At 46.2% G+C, this 22,100-nt stretch overlaps 3 protein-coding genes across 6 annotated transcripts in view; 1 reads left to right on the top strand and 2 right to left on the bottom strand.

The window, feature by feature from the left end:
* The first annotated feature begins 177 nt into the window (after positions 1–177).
* Positions 178–16,246, top strand: cmtm4 (CKLF-like MARVEL transmembrane domain containing 4). The gene is made up of 4 exons (XM_027027614.3): positions 178–966; positions 9,164–9,340; positions 13,033–13,131; positions 13,657–16,246. Exons 1-4 carry the CDS (start codon positions 823–825, stop codon positions 13,813–13,815), a joined length of 579 nt encoding a protein of 192 aa, XP_026883415.2. The 5' UTR covers positions 178–822; the 3' UTR covers positions 13,816–16,246.
* On the bottom strand, positions 3,009–20,958 carry cmtm3 (CKLF-like MARVEL transmembrane domain containing 3). Of its 4 annotated transcripts, none has more exons than XM_081706262.1 (6): positions 20,723–20,958; positions 19,882–20,037; positions 19,525–19,620; positions 17,993–18,107; positions 17,054–17,112; positions 3,009–3,761 (listed from the first exon to the last, which is right to left on the bottom strand). In XM_081706262.1, the coding sequence occupies exons 1-5, from the start codon at positions 20,819–20,821 to the stop codon at positions 17,084–17,086; spliced, it is 495 nt and encodes a 164-aa protein (XP_081562388.1). In that variant the 5' UTR covers positions 20,822–20,958; the 3' UTR covers positions 3,009–3,761; positions 17,054–17,083. The 4 variants fall into 4 exon arrangements, with proteins under 4 accessions (XP_081562388.1, XP_026883418.1, XP_026883417.1 ...); XM_027027617.3 differs by lacking the exon at positions 3,009–3,761 and adding an exon at positions 15,673–16,000; XM_027027616.3 differs by lacking the exon at positions 3,009–3,761 and having other exon boundaries at positions 16,410–17,112.
* A 117-nt stretch (positions 20,959–21,075) lies between these two features.
* cklf (chemokine like factor) overlaps positions 21,076–22,100 on the bottom strand; it is a 1,626-nt gene continuing 601 nt past the window's right edge. Inside the window, exons 2-4 of the mRNA XM_027027615.3 lie at positions 22,003–22,100; positions 21,791–21,886; positions 21,076–21,605 (exon numbers count right to left, since the gene is read on the bottom strand). The exon at positions 22,003–22,100 is cut by the window's right edge and continues 58 nt beyond it. Of these exons, the coding sequence (XP_026883416.2) occupies positions 21,492–21,605; positions 21,791–21,886; positions 22,003–22,100 (308 nt within the window). The 3' untranslated portion in view covers positions 21,076–21,491. The remainder of the gene's footprint in view (positions 21,606–21,790; positions 21,887–22,002) is intronic.

Here is a 22,100-nt window from a genome sequence, read left to right as displayed (position 1 = left end):
AAGCAGAGCAGATATGCACGCGGTAACCAGTAGCGCTCGAACACCAGTTAGACTGGTGGAGACGCCCGCCAGCGCCAACGCACTCTGGGAACGTTTTAATGTCAGACTAAACACTGAAATCCATGAAACATTAATCTGGAACCAGAGTCGTTACTGGTGTAAGTTACCCCCGTCCGCTGTACCGATGCGCATGTAGTCTGGTTTAGGTCCGTAAACGCGAGCGCGCACCTGTGTGGAACGTCACGGCTGAGCGCGACGTGCTCGCGCTGCTGGTCTGTGATGAACGTACCGAGGATGGTCCGCAGTGCTCACGAGGCCAGAACGCCGCTGCGTGTCTTCTGTCCCGGTTAATAAAGGACTGAGGGCCGTGAGGGCGGGGCGCGTGACTCACAACACCGGGGTCTTAAACTAACACGGAGAGGGACATGTCAGGAGTCGCGTGGTCGGTTGGCGTGGGATTTCTGTTTACTCCATGAACGTGTCCAAAAACGAGCACGAGACCAAGAACGGATGGGAGCTCGCTTTGAACAGCGGTGAAATCACGGAGCGATGGTCGGTCCGAGCCGTGCAGAACCACCGGGCTCGGGAGAAACGGCGCCGTGATACCAGGTTCTCAGCATCTGAGCTTCACGTTTGGTCTCGAATAGTTCTCACGCGGCCAGACGTTTAGTGCTCCGCGCGTAGCCTGGTGAAGTATCGCGCACAGGCGCGCTGGATCTTCTCAGAGCTTAGACACGGAACCGCGAGCTTGCGAGGGTCACTTTGCCCGAGCATCGTTTTAGTCGAAAAGTCACGCGAGCCGAGGCCTGGGTTGGTTTGGCCATGAGGAGCAGCGAGGACACGGGCGCGAGCAGCCCGTACCAGCCCACCACCGAGCCCGTGCGCTCCATGGACGTGTTCGGGAGCGTCAGGTGCGACCTGCAGTATCTCAGATCCCACTTTGGTATTTTAAAAGCGGTCGAAGTGGTAAGTTTGCGTTCAGCTGCATTGACATTACAGCCTATAAACCGCTGTATAGATAAATACAAGTTTGTTTTAGGCTACAAGTCACAGAATGTGGGTTACCAGGTGTGTGTGTGTGTGTGTGTGTGTGTGTGTGTGTGTGTGTGTGTGAGAGAGAGAGAGAGGGATTCAAAATTGTAGAACAGTACATTATTTCCAGAGAAACGGAACAGGCCAGAAGTCCTTCATCAGCTGTCCAATGTGTTTCTCTGTATATCTTTCTCTCTGTGTGTGTGTGTATGTATATGTATGTATGTATGTGTATGTATGTATATATATATATATATATATATATATATATATATATATATATATATATATATATATATATATGAGCGGGCGGGCGGGCGGGCAAGTCTTATACAACAAATTGCAGTACTGTGTGTACCGGGTTGCTGTTAGGCATTAGCAATCAAATGTAAGGTGAGCTGGAGCTTTAGTAAATGACCAATGTGACCTGCGTTAGCCTAGTAAGTGAAATGAACATTGTATTATAATAATATAATCGAGTTTAATATTTGTGTGATATTTGGGTGCATGCTAGGTTAGAAGACTCTTGAATGTAGTGTGGTTCTGTGCGGCTGAATGAATTAGGGACAAAGTAACTTGTGAAAGAGCCTTATCATCTTAGTATGTTTACATTTGTATATAACTTCACAGTTGACTAAAACTGTTGTTTTGGTTTAGCAAAGCAGGCTCCATAAACTTTATGAAACCAATTCCATGGCTCAGTGAGGTCTGCTAACTCTGCTCCGTGGCGACTGGGACCGTCCTGATCCTCCTGCTTGCTTATAGAGCTGCGTTCACCAGGGAGGGGCTGTGATCACAGCAGGGAGTGCAGTGAAACTGAGGAAGTCATTAAAGCTAGAGCTCATGCACCCTGCCAAAAGAAAACTTCAGAGTAGCAGCTACAAGAGCTAGCCAGGCCCCTGGCCTCCAGCACGCCCTCTGCCACCCTGCCTGCTGTAGGACGGCTGCCTAACATGACAGTTTTATCTGGACTGTACAGGATGCACATGGATGGTCATGTTTGAATATCACATTATAAGGATGCAGCTCATCCACATCACAGCTATTTCATTTACATTATACATTGAACACTGCACTGTGGTGTTACAAATACCCCATTGTGCCATGCTACTCTAGTCAAAGCTTAATGAGAGTGAATTCCAGTTCAGCTAGGACAGGTAGGGGACATCTCATCCCATCAGCTGCTAGAGACTAGTAGGGAACCCAGATGTGGAACAGATGTAAAAACAGACACAGGTTTAAAGAGAACATTGGGATAGTCCCCATCCAGGGGTTCATCTCTGTATAAATGTATCGGTTCTGCCAGAGCAGCTCTGTGTCCTCCCATCCTGTCTTATCTGAGATGTCTTATCTTAGCTAAGATGTTTGTCTTAGATGGGTCAGAGGACAGAGGAACGGGTCGACCAAGTGCTAACAGTCCTGAGGAACCTGGGGACTCATATTATTGGTTTGTTTTGTGTTCTGTAAGACTGGGATGTAAGAATATAGATTAGTCAATCTGGCCTTGAAAGAAACAGTTTTACAGCACATGTTTTAGTAAGGAAAGGTTAAATATTATTTCTGTAATTTGTGTGTAAATGTGTTTTCCAGACACCTGTGTGTGTACCTGGCCATTCACAGAAATTCCTGTGGGCTGGAAATTGCTGTGTAACTCCTGTGTCCCCAATTAAGTGTCCCCCCCAGGTGGATGATGTATGAAGGAAGAGGAAGAACTGTGAAATATTAACAAATCATGAATCTAAAATTCTAAATCTTTGGACCTTTATAAAGTCCAGAGCTGTTGCCCCTAAAGTTGATGACTCTGAATGTTGGCCAGCAGTTCATAACCCTCTGGGTTTGAAACGGATGACCGTGTATGCTAGTAGATGTTAGCATTTAACCTCAGTGTTCTCTGTGTGTCATAACAGGTTTTCCTCAATACTGAGACTTACAGGTAATGTTCTGCCTGCCCACACCATCTGTACAGTATTGAAAGCTTATATATTTATTTATGTTTATAGTAAGAGTGTTACCAGATAGTTGTTCAAGGGTGTTTTTTCATGTTTCCTGATGGTGTTCAGGCTTGACCTTCTCAGAGTCTCAGAGTCTCTGGCCTGAGATGAGAACAAACATGGTGTCCATCTGCAGATGTGCTGCAGTACCCGGAGGATAAAGGCTGATCTGCAGATGCAGTCTGATCATGTACACTGATTTATGAATTTGGAATGCGTGCTATCACATCATCGGTTGTTTTACTGTAACTCAGTGAATTTTATGAGATATAATTGAATATGTTGGTACTGCTGGAAGACATACCAACATCCATTCTATATTTTTAATCAGGCACTTTGGAGAGCCTCCCATATGAGGAGGTTAACTGGTAGGTCACATTTCCTCCCTGCATGTGAGTTCTTTGTAATGGCCTCTCTGGGAAATGTATACACCACTACACCCACCCATCTGTCACAGTGTATCTGGTCACTGCCCCAGAGCTGAACTGCCTGTCTGGGAAACAGTTTGAGGAGGCTGTATACCTGCACATGGGCTGGTCCAGAGGTGGGTCTTAACTAGGCCGCCACCCCCACCCTGCTTCCTTTGTCCCTGATTCGGCCACATTCTGCTGATTTGATACCATTTTTGCTGAGTCAGCGTCAGGGCTTGGCTTTCAAGCCCTGTGTTTTGAGATCCTCTTGCCTCCAAGTGTGATATGGGATGGTTTTGTGTACATACAGGTGGCCTTGGTAGCTGACCTTGAAAGAATAAAATAAAGAGTTTTACAATAAATGTTTTACTAAGGAAATGCTGAATATTATTTCTGTATGGTACATGGAAATGGGTTTTCCAGAAGCGTGTGTGTATGTGTGGCCATTCATGGAAACTCCTGCAGCCTTCTCCATCTTACAGTAGTCTCACACACACACACACACACACACACACACACACACACACACACTCCATCTTAACTCTAGAGGGGGTGAGTGCAATTGGTGTATGTTGGAAACGTGTACGCTGGAGAACGTGTAACGTGTGGACAGGCTGACTCCCTGTGGGTGGGGAGACCACGGTGGCCCAGCGCTGATGGCCAGCCTTTCCACCCCATCTGGCCACAACAGATGGTCTCAGCTGCAACCCGACTCCACCCAGCCAATACCAGGACCTCAGACCTCCAGGAGAAGAATAGGGCTCTCTGATGCAGGGGTGATCTGATACATAATCGTTACGTGCCCACGTCAGTCTGGCCTCTCTCTGTGTGTGCAAGGTAAGGCCTACTCTGTGACTGGCTGCAGGCATTACCTCATCCGCTCAAGCTGTGGGCAGAGTCTGGTCAGTGCACTGAGGTGCTGTATAGCAAGGATGCAGAGGCTGTGGGCAGAGACTGAATAGCCACCTCTGGTACTACGAGACATCAGGCAGGGAGTTCAGGAGACCTCAGCACATCTCTTATGACTGCATTTGGCTTCTGTTTTTGAGTGTATGGGGAGTGTTTGTGTGGATGTGTGTTCTGTGCAGCTCTCTTTATGGGTGCTAAATGTGTTCACTGTGATATGTCTGGCATTTTAAAGATATTTCGTGGTCTCCAAAGGAAAACTGCTTTTAAAATAAACTGCTGAACTCTCATTTCAAAAACTATAAAGGCCAGAAATGTTCCTTTTAGTGCTGGTTAGGGGATAGGGTTTAAGGATGAGGGCTTATGTGCTATGGGTTAAGGGATAGGGGTTATGGTTTAAGGATTAGGGGTTATAGGTTAAGGATTCAGGGTTAAGGATTAGGGTGTGTGTGTGTGTGTGTGTGTGTGTGTGTGTGTGAGTGAGTGAGTACCACTCACAGTACAGCCTCTCCCCTCTGTGACTGCTATCTGAGGAGAGGGGCTTACATCAGCTCTTATTAAAATGATGCAGATAGAGGAGAAGCATTATACATGCAAACCAGTCCGCCCAGTCAGGACTGTTCACTCTAGCCAAACAGGATCTGTCAGCAGTCAGGTGTTAGTTTGACCATGTCAGCCAAATCTGTACTGAGTGTTGGAGCTTTAATCTTCTAATGTAATATGTTCAGTTAATTATTTATAATAGAATTGACCCATCTAGGGTCCTGTTGTTCATAATCACCCCTGTGTGAGAATTCACAGTCACTGGTGTGTAAAACTCGGGGTTGTGGATTGTGAAATGGGTTGAGTAACTGAGGAGTCTTTCAGTTTAGTGACCTTGGAGACCTGCAAAAAAACCAAACAAATTTTCTGCTACAGGCTCAGTGAGCCGTTATTACTATAAAACACTTTGTAGACTTTGTAAGTCTTGTGTAGTGCCTCTGTAGTCATCAACCTCTCCTCCGTCACAGCACGCTGGCATCATTACTGCTAAGACGCACTGAGATATTGTTTGAAAATGCTAAAATGTAATTTGCATAATATGCCAGTGTTGCCATGGAGAAGGCTCAGCATCCTCGTGCTGTCAGTCAACTGTTGTGCTGGAGATGGTGGAGAACCTCACCCCACCTCCATTTCAAACGCTTATCATCTCCTCAGAGATGTGTTTCAGATATTGGCTTGCTTTGTTCCCAACAGAAATGTGTCATCAATATGTTTTTCTGTACTGGGATTGCTGGAGAACTGTGGTGGGTCTTAACTGGGATTAGGATGCTGGAAGATGAGCTGCAAAACAAATTTGCTGTCAGCCTGTGTGAGATCTTTTACACGGACACTCAATGGGAACATTTGGAATTGGCGTGTTTAAGTGTGCTCAGATTACACTGAGAGGTTACACTGGCCTAATTCAACAGGGACTGTGAAGGTTTAGGCTGCAGTAGAGAGAGAGAGAGAGAGAGAGAGAGAGAGAGAATATGATGGATGTCTGGCAACTGTCAGTGTTTGGGCAACTACTCTTAACTGCTGAAAACCTGTCACCTGAACAGTGATGAGGATGGTCACAATACTACGCACACACACACACCACAATACTACGTACGCACACACGCACCACAATACCACGTACGCACACACGCACCACAATACTACGCGCACACACACGCACACACCACAATACTACACGCACCACAATACCACGCACACACGCACCACAATACCACGCACACACGCACCACAATACCACGCACACACGCACCACAATACTACGCACACACGCACCACAATACTACGCGCACACACACACGCACACACCACAATACTACACGCACCACAATACTACGCGCACACGCACACACGCACACACCACAATACTACACGCACACACCACAATACTACGCGCACACACACGCACACACCGCAATACTACGCGCACACACCGCAATACTACGCGCACACACCGCAATACTACGCGCACACACCACAATACTACACACCACAATACTACACGCACACACACACACCACAATACTACACAAACACACACACACACCACACTACACACCCACACACCACACTACACACACACACACCACAATACTACACACCACAATACTACACGCACACACACACAACACAATACTACACACACCACAATACTACACACCACAATACTACACACACACACACACCACAATACTACACACCACAATACTACACACACACACACACACCACAATACTACGCACACACACACACCACAATACTACACACACACACACACCACAATACTACACACCACAATACTACACACCACAATACTACACACCACAATACTACACACCACAATACTACACACCACAATACTACACACACACACCACAATACTACACACCACAATACTACACACATACACACACACCACAATACTACACACCACAATGCTACACACACACACACCACAATACTACACACCACAATGCTACACACACACACACACACCACAATACTACACACCACAATGCTACACACACACACACACCACAATACTACACACCACAATACTACACGCACACACACACACCACAATACTACACACCACAATACTACACGCACACACCACAATACTACACAAACACAATACTACACGCACACACCACAATACTACACAAACACAATACTACACGCACACACAATACTACACAAACACAATACTACACGCACACACCACAATACTACACAAACACACACACACACCACAATACTACACAAACACACACACACACACCACAATACTACACACACACCACAATACTACACACACACCACAATACTACACAAACACACACACACACCACAATACTACACACACACACCACAATACTACACAAACACACACACACACACCACAATACTACACACACACACCACAATACTACACACACACACACCACACTACTACACACACACACACCACACTACTACACACACACACACCACAATACTACACACACACACCACAATACTACACAAACACAATACTACACACACACCACAATACTACACAAACACACACACACCACAATACTACACACACACCACAATACTACACAAACACACACACACCACAATACTACACACACACCACAATACTACACAAACACACACACACACCACAATACTACACACACACACCACAATACTACACACACACACACAATACTACACACACACACACACAATACTACACACACACACACCACACTACTACACACACACACACCACACTACTACACACACACACACCACACTACTACACACACACACACCACAATACTACACGCACACACACAAACCACAATACTACACACCACAATATTACACGCACACACACACCACAATACTACACACACACACCACAATACTACACGCACACACACACACCACAATACTACACACACACCACAATACTACACGCACACACACACCACAATACTACATGCACACACACACCACAATACTACACACACACACACACACCACAATACTACACGCGCACACACACACACCACAATACTACACACACACACCACAATACTACACACACACACCACACTACACACCCACACACCACAATACTACACACCCACACACACACACCACAATACTACACACACCCACACAAACCACAATACTACACACCACAATACTACACGCGCACACACACACCACAATACTACACGCGCACACACACCACAATACTACACACACCACAATACTACACGCGCACACACACCACAATACTACACACACCACAATACTACACGCACACACCACAATACTACACACACCACAATACTACACACACACACCACACTACACACACACACACATCGCAATACTGCAGGCACACACACACACACACACACACACACACACATCGCAATACTGCACGCACACACACACATCGCAATACTGCACGCACGCACACACACACATCGCAATACTACACGCGCACACGCATACGTACATCGCAATACTGCGCACACACACACAATACTGCATGCATGCGCACACAATATTGCACGCACGCACACACAATACTGCACGTGCACACACACACACACACACACATAATACTGCACGTGCACACACACACACACACACACACACACACCGCAATACTGCAGGCACACACACCGCAATACTGCACACACGCACGCACACACACACACATTGCAATACTGCACGCACGCACACACACACACATTGCAATACTGCATGCACACACACACACATTGCAATACTGCATGCACACACACACACATTGCAATACTGCATGCACACACACACACATTGCAATACTGCACGCACACACACACACATTGCAATACTGCACGCACACACACACACACACCACAATACTGCAGGCACACACACACACCAAAATACGCGTGCACACACACACACCACAATATTGCTCATGCACACACATGCACACACACACACACACCACAATACTGTGCACACACATCACAATACTGCGCGCACGTACACGTACACACATCACAATACTGCGCAAACCCCACAGTACTCTACACTAAAGATTGTGTAAGAGTGGATTCGGGTTCTGTTTTTGGGACCATTTGTTGATCTAAAGGTCAAAGGTTATATGGGTTTGAGCCTTCAAGTGTTGGGTCTCGCTCTCTCCCCACAGATCCAGTCTCGCTCTCTCCCCACGATCCGGTCTCGCTGTCTCCCCACAGATCCGGTCTCGCTCTCTCCCCATAGATCCTGTCTTTAATGGCCTTCATCTGCATTGAGACGGTGATGACGTGTTCCCCCTGCTCTGCCATCTACCTCTTCGAGTTTGTCAGCTGCAGCACCTTCATTGTGACGGGCGTCTTCCTCCTCATCTTCGGCCTGAACCTGCACACCAAAGTCCCGCAAGTCAACTGGAGTCTAACGGTATGAACAACCCTGTAACCCTCACCGTAACCCTATAACCCTAACCCTAACATTAACTCTAACCCTTTAATCCTATCTCTATACCTATAACCCTAACCCTAACATTAACTCTAACCCTTTAACCCTATCTCTATACCTATAATCCTAACCCTAACATTAACTCTAACCCTTTAACCCTATCTCTATACCTATAATCCTAACCCTAACATTAACTCTAACCCTTTAACCCTATCTCTATACCTATAACCCTAACCCTAACATTAACTCTAACCCTTTAACCCTATCTCTATACCTATAATCCTAACCCTAACATTAACTCTAACCCTTTAACCCTATCTCTATACCTATAATCCTAACCCTAACATTAACTCTAACCCTTTAACCCTATCTCTATACCTATAATCCTAATCCTAACATTAACTCTAACCCTTTAACCCTATCTCTATACCTATAATCCTAACCCTAACATTAACTCTAACCCTTTAACCCTATCTCTATACCTGTAATCCTAACATTAACTCTAACCCTTTAACTCTATCTCTATACCTGTAATCCTAACATTAACTCTAACCCTTTAACTCTATCTCTATACCTGTAATCCTAACCCTAACATTAACTCTAATCCTTTAACTCTATCTCTATACCTATAATCCTAACCCTAACATTAACTCTAACCCTTTAACTCTATCTCTATACCTATAATCCTAACCCTAACATTAACTCTAATCCTTTAACCCTATCTCTATACCTATAATCCTAACCCTAACATTAACTCTAACCCTTTAACCCTATCTCTATACCTATAATCCTAACCCTAACATTAACTCTGATCCTTTAACTCTATCTCTATACCTATAATCCTAACCCTAACATTAACTCTAACCCTTTAACCCTATCTCTATACCTATAATCCTAACCCTAACATTAACTCTAACCCTTTAACCCTATCTCTATACCTATAATCCTAACCCTAACATTAACTCTAACCCTTTAACTCTATCTCTATACCTGTAATCCTAACATTAACTCTAACCCTTTAACTCTATCTCTATACCTGTAATCCTAACCCTAACATTAACTCTAATCCTTTAACCCTATCTCTATACCTGTAATCCTAACATTAACTCTAACCCTTTAACTCTATCTCTATACCTGTAATCCTAACCCTAACATTAACTCTAATCCTTTAACCCTATCTCTATACCTATAATCCTAACCCTAACATTAACTCTAATCCTTTAACCCTATCTCTATACCTGTAATCCTAACCCTATATGGTAATAGGGAAGTGATGGCTGCCTGATAGGATTGTAATGTTGACAAACGTGTCTAAACTGTGGTTATTTTGGAACAGATCAGGAGGCTGTGAGAGAGAGGCTGTGGGAGGGGCCATAGTGTGTCATGCCCCCTTTTGTACCCCGGGGTTGGTAGCTGCCTACGGCACTCTGGCTCCTCCGAGCTGTTTAGGGGCTTTTCTGTGACTTAGTGGAGTAGGTAAACAGAATTCAAGTCAAAATTCCCCACGTAATTTCTGTGTTGACTGTGGCTGGTGTCCCAAAGAAGGAGCCTCCAAAATGTCTGCAGGGCCAGACTGATTTTCTGCAGAGTGGGAGTTTGACTGTGTACGTGTTGGCTGATGGTGGGTCGTGTTTGGTATTGGTATTGGATTGACTTATGGGAGGCGGGGCTGTGCACACTCCGTCTACCTGCTGGGAGGTATTTGCCTGCTATAGCTCCACCCCCGGAGTACACTGTAGACTAAGGTTACACCCTCAGAATCTGAGCATATCACAAGGAAGGCATCTTGGTGCCACCTTAGTCACGTTTTATTATTATTATTATTAGTCACACTTATATAGCACCTTTCTCAAACTCCAGGACGTTTTTTCCTGGCCAGGCTCGAGAAATACTGTGTTGTTTATAGTTTTTTCTTCTCTGAACTTTGTCCTGTTCACATGATCTGGGTCTGAAGATTTTCTGTTGCCTACAGCAGCGGGGAACTCACTATGACCTGCAGAGCAGGCATTGCTCAGTCATTCCAAACTCCAGAACTGAGATTCGTACTCCACTAAATCTCCTCGTTTATCTCAGCCAAGAATACCAGGTGCATGTGTCACATCAACACAACATGGTAGAGATGTTCTCTTATGCTCTTCAACTAGGCGTTTCCACACACTACAATGCAGTCTCATGGATTTGAGTGTGTAGATGAAGGGTGTGGAATCCAGGAGAGACTGTGAGGAGCACAGGAACAGGAAGATTTGACACCCTGTCTGGGTTGCGTCCTCTGCCCGTCATTCTCAGACAGCAAGGCTCCGCCCTTTTCCTTCGGCTGGTTTTCGGACCACATGTGTGATCTCTTCATGTAGACACACATTCTCACTCTGCACATCACTGCACATTGAAAATATCCAAACACCACATTTAACCTCAAGTAGAATTCAGAAGGAAATCAGTGTTGTGTTGTGTCCCCACTGTGGGCCTGTTAGACTGCTCTGTCCTGTTCTACGAGAGAGTGAGTGTGCCACTGATGGTGTGTTGGTATTGGTTCAGTGGTTCTGACTGATCTGAGTACAGGGGTTGGGTCCTCGCAGACAGAGCCACAGCTGGTAGAAGTAGCCAGTTGGTGCTGATCTGTGTAGCACAGGGGTGGAGCTGCTGTTAGAGACAGCAGTGTGATGTTTGGAGGTGTGTGGTTATGACCTCCATGTTGTCTCAGGTAGTGAGTGCTCTGCCAAGAGGCAGCGCCCAAAGTGCTGTGTGACCCAGAGTAAACATCTCCGCTCACAACCTGCTACAATGTGCTCTGTGTGTGTGTGTGTGTGTGTGTGTGTGTAGTTCTCTCAGTGCTGTGTCATGGACAGGAATGCATTGTCGGAAACTTAGAGACGGGGGTTGGGAATATCATGTGACCTCACGTGGGCAGTTGCTGTTATCATGTTTTCAGTCACATGGGTGACCATGCCCTGGTCACATTAGGCCAACCATTTAGCTATAGCCATTCTGTCCTCTACTTGATTGTGTGTGTGTGTGAGTGAGTGTATGAGTGCGCTGGCTGTTTACCCTGGGCTTCATCACTTGGATAATGGGCTTCATTGATTGGTCATTCCATTGTTCTCCCTTTCTAGGGACACAGCAGACCTCTGAGCAGGACATGCACTACAGCTCAGCACAGAGCCCAGCTAGAGTTTCACACACACGCACACACACACACACACACACATACATGCACACACCACACGCACACATACATGCACCTGCACATATGCAAACACATGAAAAACACAACAACTGGTTAATAAACCCAAAAAAACCTATAAAAACTGATGCGATTGTCAGGATTGTGGGGTTCAGTTCCAGATATAAACTCACTTTGTTTGAAAACTCTAAGAATGAGGCCTTATGATATAGGAATGAGGCTTTGTTATGCAAGTACTGAGGTTTGGGCATCCCGTTAGCGATGTTTTGAAACTGCGCTTTTCAACCATAGCCCACCTTTGACTTTCCTCTTTCACCTTTAACTTTGTCATTCATCATTTCATTGCACAAGTACATGTGTTAAAGAAAATTGTCTGTAATGAAATGTTCAAAAGAGTATCTGCTTTAAACATGGTTATACTGTATGTACCTGTGTGTGTGTGGATCTGGTTGTATGCCTGTCTCACTGAACGTCTGTCTCTCTATCTGTGCAGGACCTGGTTAGCACTGCCAGCTGCACTGTCTCCTTCTTCCTGGCCTCTGTGGTCTTGGCAGCTCTCAACCACCAGAACGGAGCCGAGATCCTCGCTGTGGTAATGACACCTTTCAAGCTCCTAATACGCAGAACATGCACAGAGACCATTATGTTCCAATTACAGCTGTATTAAAGTGTCTTGCCCTAGCAGTTCTGATGTAACCGCCGTGCTGGTGCGCTACTTCCCCCGTGTGGTGACTTTATGGAACTGCACTGTTATGCTCTGGGCGACTGTGAGACAGTTGTGTGGAGCTCAGACTCCCTGGAGCAGACTCTCAGGACTAGGGTATAGAGTGTAGGGTATATGGTTATGTTTCAGGAAGTGGTGTACTACATTTAGCTCTGATCCGTCAGTAGAGACACATTCATCATTGCTGCTCAAATATCACAGACCACTTCCACTTTTTAGTGTTTGTGTGGTTGCATGTGAGTGATTACACATGTACCTGTATGTATAGTGGTGTCTGTGTGTGACTGTGTATGTGTATTGTGTACAGGGTCTGAAGGAGTTCAGTCCGCCTCACACCAGGCAGGGAGCCCGTTTGATCCGTGTTCTCCCACTGCTTCTGTCCTTCTCTCTCAGATCTACGGCTTTGTGGTGATGGTGGTTTATGGTGTGAACACATATCTGGCTGTGCAACGGAGGCGTTTGGGAGAGCAGTGCCCCCTGCAGGCCAGCGAGTACATGCGTGCCCGCACAGCTTCCCGCGGAGAGGTGGAGACACAGCCAGAGCTTCAGTAACGTCTCCTCCGAGACCACCAGAGACTACACCCACCTCACGCATGCACGCACACACAGACCCCACCTCACACACACACGCGCACACCCCCCACCTCACGCACACACGCGCACACACACCCCACCTCACGCACGCACACACACACCCACCTCACGCATGCACGCACGCACACACACACACCCACCTCACGCATGCACGCACACGCACACAGACCCCACCTCACACACACGCGCACACCCCCCACCTCACGCACACACGCGCGCGCACACACACCCCACCTCACGCACGCACACACACACCCACCCACCTCACGCATGCACGCACACGCACACAGACCCCACCTCACGCACGCACGCGCACACACCCCACCTCACGCACGCACGCGCACACACCCCACCTCACGCACACGCGCACACCCCCCACCTCACACACGCACGCACGCACGCGCACACACACACCCCACCTCACGCACGCACGCGCACACACACCCCACCTCACGCACGCACGCGCACACACACCCCACCTCACGCACACACGCGCACACACACACCCCACCTCACGCACACACGCGCACACACACACCCCACCTCACGCACACACGCGCACACACACACCCCACCTCACGCACACACGCGCACACACACACCCCACCTCACGCACACACGCGCACACACACACCCCACCTCACGCACACACGCGCACACACACACCCCACCTCACGCACACACGCGCACACACACACCCCACCTCACGCACACACGCGCACACACACACCCCACCTCACGCACGCACGCACACCCACCTCACGCATGCACGCACGCGCACACACACCCCACCACACGCACGCACACCCCACCTCACACACGCACACACATACTACCTCACACACGTGCACACACACACACCACCTCACACATGCATGCGCACACACAAAGACCTCAGTCAAACTTCTCCCTCTGTCTTTCTCTCGCTCTCTCTTACACACACACAGTAGGATGTGTGTGCGGTGAGACAGGTGTCTCTGGCGTTTAACAGGTCTGCGGTCTCTACTGCTCTCTCGCTCAGCTGCTCTGTCCAGTAAGATTCTGATGAAATGGTCCCGAAGGCTCAGGAAGTTGAGCTAGAGGGGGCGTGTCTGTCCCACACTGCGTGATCTAAACGGTGTCTTGCTGGCCATGGGTGGAGCCTTCCTTTAATTCACACGCACACTTTTTAAGGGTTAATACTTAAGTAAGTTTTTTTAAATGACCAGATATTAGTGTATTGATTGAGTCTGATAGAGACTGATAGTGTGATACATTCCTGAAGCTGACTGCCTCGGATCAGAAGAGAACAGGAGTCAGCATGAATGAGCTGTACTGGGACCAGGGGGTGTGATAAACCAGGTGAACTGGGACCAGTGGGTGTGATGAATCAGTTGAACTGGGACCACCTGATCTGTCCTAAGGAGAGCTTCCTGTCTGGAGGAGCTTCACACTAACAAACAGCTGATCTGCTCTCAAACTGCAGCAGCTGCAAATCACACGTTTGTGTGACTGTGCAAATGTACTGAAGATATTTTAATGCATTCATATAGTACGGATTTATTCTCTATGCGTGTGTGTGCGCGCGAGTGCGTGCGTGCGAGTGCGTGCGACTGTGTGTGTGTGTGTGTGTGTGTGTGTTAGAGTTCACCCTGACCACCTGGCCTGTCTGTAGGGGTGTATGACAGCAGTATGTGTGGCATGTGCACAGCAGGTACAGAGAACCCCCGCTGCTGAAGATGATATAATCCAAAACACTAGCAACCTTTACACTTAACCTTTGGGAGAAGGAGACCAAATTAACATGAGACCAAAGTCAAGAGTATATCGCTAAAGTTCTGAGTTTCTCTGTTTTATTAACACTTTTAATGAGGAATAAACATTCTTCAATTTGTCCACTTATAATTATTCTTCAGTGTCTTACTTTGTCAACCATGATATGTTGAAGACAATATCATTTAAATATCATGAACACTAAACTGTCTTAGAGGGATATTGTGGAGGTTGTCGGTGTTTTCTTCAGCATGCTGAAAGTCTGGATTGGAGCAGAAGCTCCTCCTCCACTGCTGTACCGTGCTGAGTTTAAATCATGACTCATGTCTGCTTTTAGCTGATACGTGGTAGATCTTCGTCTCAAGGCTTTAATATCTGAATATAACCTTAGCTAAAAATGAAAATGTAAAAATTTGTAACACATTTGAACACATTGAGGATGGAGGATCAGATACTGTGATGGAGATTTTTAGCTCAATGTTAAACTGTTCATACGCATCTTACTCTGCAAAGCTGTATTTCAAAAGTGTATTTTTGTATTTATGGAGCTGTGTGTAGATTTACAGACACTTTTTTCCAAACTTTCAGCTGATTTGTGATTGTAAACCTTTACTCAAATAAATTAATTTAGACAGGCTGTGACTCTTTGTAATATTTCAGCTTGTAGAACCAGAGCCCTTGGGATAGACAGACACTACCAAGCTACTCAAGAAGGATTTGGGGCCTCAGATATTGGCATCAAATATGACAACAAATGTACAATAATTTTCAATGAAACATTCCTGACAACGATGTACAAATTGAGTTCATTAGAAGTGTATTTAATGTAGTAAAGTTAAAGCTTTTCAGTGCTTCATATAAACACCAGCACATCAGGAACACTGCATTTGTGCTAATGTGAAACACAATTGCTCGTTCCCTAAAACCAAACAACATGCCCGGAGGAATTCTGTATGATGTCACATGGTTCCTTTTTAGGGCCGTGACCAGGAATGTGTGTCTTTGGTAAGAAGTGAATATGACAGTAATAAAGGCATCACAGAATAATATCTCAAACCAACAGAAAATATGGAAACTGGACGGATGGATGTGACCAGACTCCACCCTTTCAGCACGGTATTTCAACAACCGCTGCGTTCAGTTATGAAAAAAGAAGATTTCTGTGTAACCCACTCATTTATGTACCTATATTTCAAAATATGCATCTCCTTAATTCCAACACATGGGAAGGACAGACACAAAGAAAACAGAGCTGCCCTCAAAAGGCAGAACACAATAACGTTCACACACCTATCTCACAGGTTTACTAATACAGAACAAGTCATCAATTTAACACACACACACATTCACACAAACTTCCAAACATCACTAAACTAGGTTTTTTACTGAATGGCTTTGGATTAAGTTGTTTACTCTGTGTTTGTTTATGCACTGTAGTGGTCACCTTGTTGATGGTCCTCTGGTATAAGGACACTCAGTCTGAGTCCGTGTCCAAGTCTCCGTCTGTGAACCAAACCCCAGGGACAGTTTAGCAAAATGAGCAGACAGCACAAACTACACCTCAGTACGTTTGGCGGAATCTGGATGAGATGACATGATTGCAGTCAGATGTTCGTTTAGCACATCGTCTATGCTCAAGGAAACCTGAGTTATTGGCTTTCTTTCGTTGCCTTTTTCCTTTTAACATGTAGATGACAATAGTGGAAACCTGTTGGTTAACATAGCCACAAACTAAACAACCATGTGGCACCAGAACACACTCTGCAAGCTGAAGTTCAAACCTCTAGTTCCTGTTTTCTGAGAATCTATCTAGCTTTTCTAAACACAACCAGCACTGAGATAATGACACAACATGGAAAAACCAAACCACCATGACCTCAGCCAACCACACACTGTTATAATTATAAGAGTTACACACAGTAACTCTATCATTTATAAGTTGCATGTTTTGTTTCGTTTTTTACATGAATTACCTTCGTATATTCTACATGGTGCGGTTTGGGTGTCTAAACGTCACTCAGTTTTCCTTTGGGATATTCATACTGCTGAAATTTGGAATCCCACAACTTCAGTATTCATGATTTATGAATATTAAAACCAGTTTTCAGTTTTCTTTTTAATTTATTTAATTTCTTTTTAAATGTATTTAATTTATGCAAGAAGGAAGGACGGAGGACAGAAACGTGAAATGCATAAACATGAACAAATAAATGATTCCTGCAATAGAAAAAGGACTGAATAATGGAGTCCAGTTAATATCCAAATTAATATCCAATTAATATCCAACTTATCCAAATTAATATCCAATTAAAATCCAAATCTAACCCTAAGCTAAAGTTAGAGGAGACAGTGATTGGTCAGGCAGAAGTAGGAGGTGAATTACCTTCTGCGTTCTGTGGCTCCTCGTTAGTCCCGCCCCCCTTGATGAAGTCCGCCAGCTCATTAAAGATGAAATAAAAATCCAGCGCAAAAACAATGGTGGCGATGAAGCCAAACACCTGCGGGACAGAACAAGTGTTCAGAGCACACGCTTGCGGGACAGAACACATGTTCAGAGCACACTCCAGCTCACACGCCTGCGGGACAGAGCAAGTGTTCAGAGCACACTGAGCACACTCCAGCTCACACGCCTGCGGGACAGAACACACTCCAGCTCACACGCCTGCAGGACAGAGCAAGTGTTCAGAGCACACTGAGCACACTCCAGCTCACACGCCTGCGGGACAGAACACACTCCAGCTCACACGCCTGCGGGACAGAGCAAGTGTTCAGAGCACACTGAGCACACTCCAGCTCACACGCCTGCGGGACAGAACACACTCCAGCTCACACGCCTGCGGGACAGAGCAAGTGTTCAGAGCACACTGAGCACACTCCAGCTCACACGCCTGCGGGACAGAGCAAGTGTTCAGAGCACACTGAGCACACTCCAGCTCACACGCCTGCGGGACAGAGCACACTCCAGCTCACACGCCTGCGGGACAGAGCAAGTGTTCAGAGCACACTGAGCACACTCCAGCTCACACGCCTGCGGGACAACACACTCCAGCTCACACGCCTGCGGGACAGAGCAAGTGTTCAGAGCACACTGAGCACACTCCAGCTCACACGCCTGCGGGACAGAACACACTCCAGCTCACACGCCTGCGGGACAGAGCAAGTGTTCAGAGCACACTGAGCACACTCCAGCTCACACGCCTGTGGGACAGAAGACACTCCAGTTCACACGCCTGTGGGACAGAAGACACTCCAGCTCAGGCTGCATGTTCATCAGATAACGTTATATTTGTAACCCAGTGGAACAAGGCAGGGGCCCTCATCTTTAGTCTCCTTGGGAACATATAAAATATTAAAAATATCTATGAAAGGATTTTCTGTCAGGATGAGAATGAAATGATAGTGTCTGTTTTCATCCCTTCAGAAATAAATCAGGAACACCTGTGTTACAGTGAAAGGGGAGAAATTCAGAAATAACCAGTAAACTGGGAGCAAAATGAAGAAGAGAAAGAGACTAGACAGTTAGGCTCCCTGGAGCTTTAAAGTGATTAATATAGGATATTCCATTTGAATGATGAGTCAGGATGAATCAGGAAGGCAGAGAGCATGTCTACGAATGTAGCAGGCATAGCTATAAATGCAGAGGGCGTGGCTATGAATGCAGAGAGCATGGCTATAAAAGGCAAGGTTATATAAGCAGGAGTTGTAGTTATGAATGCAGCCAGTGTGGTTAAGAAGACAGGGTGTGGTTATGGGCGCGATTAAGAAGACAGGGCGTGGTTGTGGGCGTGGCTATGAAGGCAGGGTGTGGTTATGAAGAAAGAGTGTTATAATTGGCATGGTTAAGAAGACAGGGTGTGGTTTTATGCTTGGTTAAGCAGGCAGGGCATGGTTATGGGTGTGGTTATATTTTCTTACTCCTGCAGCTTTTGAGGATCCATCTGGGTACCTGGACACTGCCATTATGGAGATGATGAAGAAGACAATGGAGGCGCTGACACAGCGCAGAAAATCCTAGTGGAGAAAAACACGACGATAAAATCAGGAGCATCACCGCACACTCGAGCCAGTCTTCAGAGCGCCAGTACAGCTGTTCATCCAACACATCACAGCGGGGCAAAAACTGTTACTGTTAGTTAATAATCACAATGACTGTGTGGTTTAAAATAACTACAGTTCCCATGTTTATCTATTTTGTTTTAATGACTCCTGTCTGTGAAGGACTAGGTGGGCTGAGGCGGGGCTGGCAGGCGGGGCTGTGTGGGTGTGGCTTACCATTAGGGGCCACTGGAAGCCTTTGAAGCGCTCATTGAACTTGGTGGAATAAGCGAAGAGGAGGAAGAGAGCGGTGAGGAAGGCGAGGAGGGGAGCAGTGACGAAGACAGCTGCCGTCGACGCACAGAAGCACACAAAGCTGATAAAGGACGAGGCCTGGACAAAACGTGAGAAACGTGTAAGAGCACAGATCTCCCAGCTACACTGGACCCAGACGTCACCCACACACTCCCGCTGTCCAGACTGGGCGCAGGACAGCAGCTTCTCACTCTAATGAGAAGCAGTTGTGGAGAGATTAGTGAGTTAAAGGATGTTCAGCCGTAATGCTTGCCAAGCTGGTCGTGGGAGCAGCGTGGCAGCCGCAGGGGACAGTTATGTGTGTCTTTGAACATAAAGTACAAATAGACACGATCGAGACACGCAGATGTGGTATTGGCGTTCAGCCTGCTAGCCACTCCGAACTCCCAGTAACCAGCGTGATTCATTAGGTCTTTGCATTATTTAGGAAGCTGGCGCAACGTGGATAATATACTACAGACCTTCGATCGCTTTTACTTTTAGAGATTACGCTGTTAAGACGCTGTTAAGACTTTGTTAATACTTTTAACTTTTTACGCTTAAAACGTATCAGCGCGAGACTCCCCGGCCTGTGAGAGTAGCTGAGACGTGTAACGGGACCTGCAGCCAAAACTGCGACCCTCCGCCTTTCAAATTAAAATTCTTATAAACTACATGTCCGAATGACCGTAAAAGCCACGAGCCTTCTGCTACCGACAGCTAAACGTTATAAAGCAGCTGCGAGGTCAGAAGCGTAAAGTGCGCACGCTCGCGACCACCGTACCACTTCTCCCAGCAGAAGCTGTCCTTTCCGCGAAGACACGAAGTCCTTACTCAGGAGGACGGCGCAAGCCCTCCGCGCGCCAGACCGGCTGTCCGCCATCCTGCACAACCACTGTGCTACAGCCCAGAGCGCTCGCGACGTGCTGCACGGGTCTGCACAGCTCCAACTTACGTCGGCATGGAAACGGAAGTCATGACGGTGCGGAAACGCAGCACACAAAAGAGCAGCATCTGCGAGTCAGCCCTCGCGGACAGGACGGAAGTTTCGCTGTCTTTATGCTCACGCTTGTGTTCTGGCCGTTGGAATATATTCAACATATTTAAGCTTCACGGGCTTTCACTAACGACAACTGGTTAAAATCAAACGCTATTTTAATAATACATATGTGAAACATAACTTGCTGGTAATGCTATCAAAGATAGAAAATGTCTAAGTTAGAAAATGTCAAATACTCATACAAAAGCTGCAGGTGTATATTTATCTTGAATGAACAAAGAAGCAAACACAAAATACACACACATTATGATCACTACTGATTAGATGCAATCAGTTTGCAATCAGTAATCCTCACACACAAAAAACATCTGCAATGAATAATCCAGACACAATCACACACCTGAATTCATATGAAAAATGATACAGACGTGCTCTGCAACAGTTATTTGTTATTGTCTAAATATACAATAACAAATAACTGTTGCAGAGCACGTCTGTATCATTTTTCATATGAATTCAGGTGCGGTGTGTGATGATCAGGATAAAGATGTAATCAGGTATCACACGTTTCCACTCTGCACGCAGCTGTGGGCAGGTTGAAGGTGATTTTCTTGAAGAGGTAAAACCCATCCAGGCAGCACAGGGCTGAGGTTACAAGCCCCACTATCTACAGGACACAGGTTAATCAGAGTCAGGACACAGGTTATATCAGTTATTTTATAAGTAATAATATAAAGATAGCATTACACGTTTATGTAAACATGTTTTATGTTTATGTAAACCTTCTGTAAACGTGAGGATGTTTGTTTCTAGCCTTCTACACAGTTGTGTGTGAATGAGCAGGTTACTTACACCCCCAGCCAAAGTGCCCTTCTGTGTATACATAGACACAGCCACAAGGCTGACCGTGCTCATAAAGGCTGCGGCAAAGAACGAATTGAACACATCCTGTTAAAAAACAACGACAACAAACGACTGTTACTGTTCTCTCCACTCACAGATGTGCACCTGATGTGTCCTGTCTCCTGTGCTGTGTTTAATTAGGTGTAAAAGCTTGTTCTCACAATCAGAGGCCAGAAGAAGGCAGTCAGCTTCTTGTTGAGCTTGAGAAGGTAGAGGAGGAGCAGAGCCAGGGTAATGCTGAGCTCCATAGACGTGGCTA

Source organism: Electrophorus electricus, chromosome 23 (genome assembly GCF_041902795.1).
Source record: "Electrophorus electricus isolate QZ-2024a chromosome 23, ASM4190279v1, whole genome shotgun sequence".
Taxonomy (NCBI): Eukaryota; Metazoa; Chordata; class Actinopteri; order Gymnotiformes; family Gymnotidae; genus Electrophorus; species Electrophorus electricus.
The sequence above is the reverse complement of the archived record's forward strand: the minus strand, read 5'-3'. Positions and strand labels throughout refer to the sequence as shown.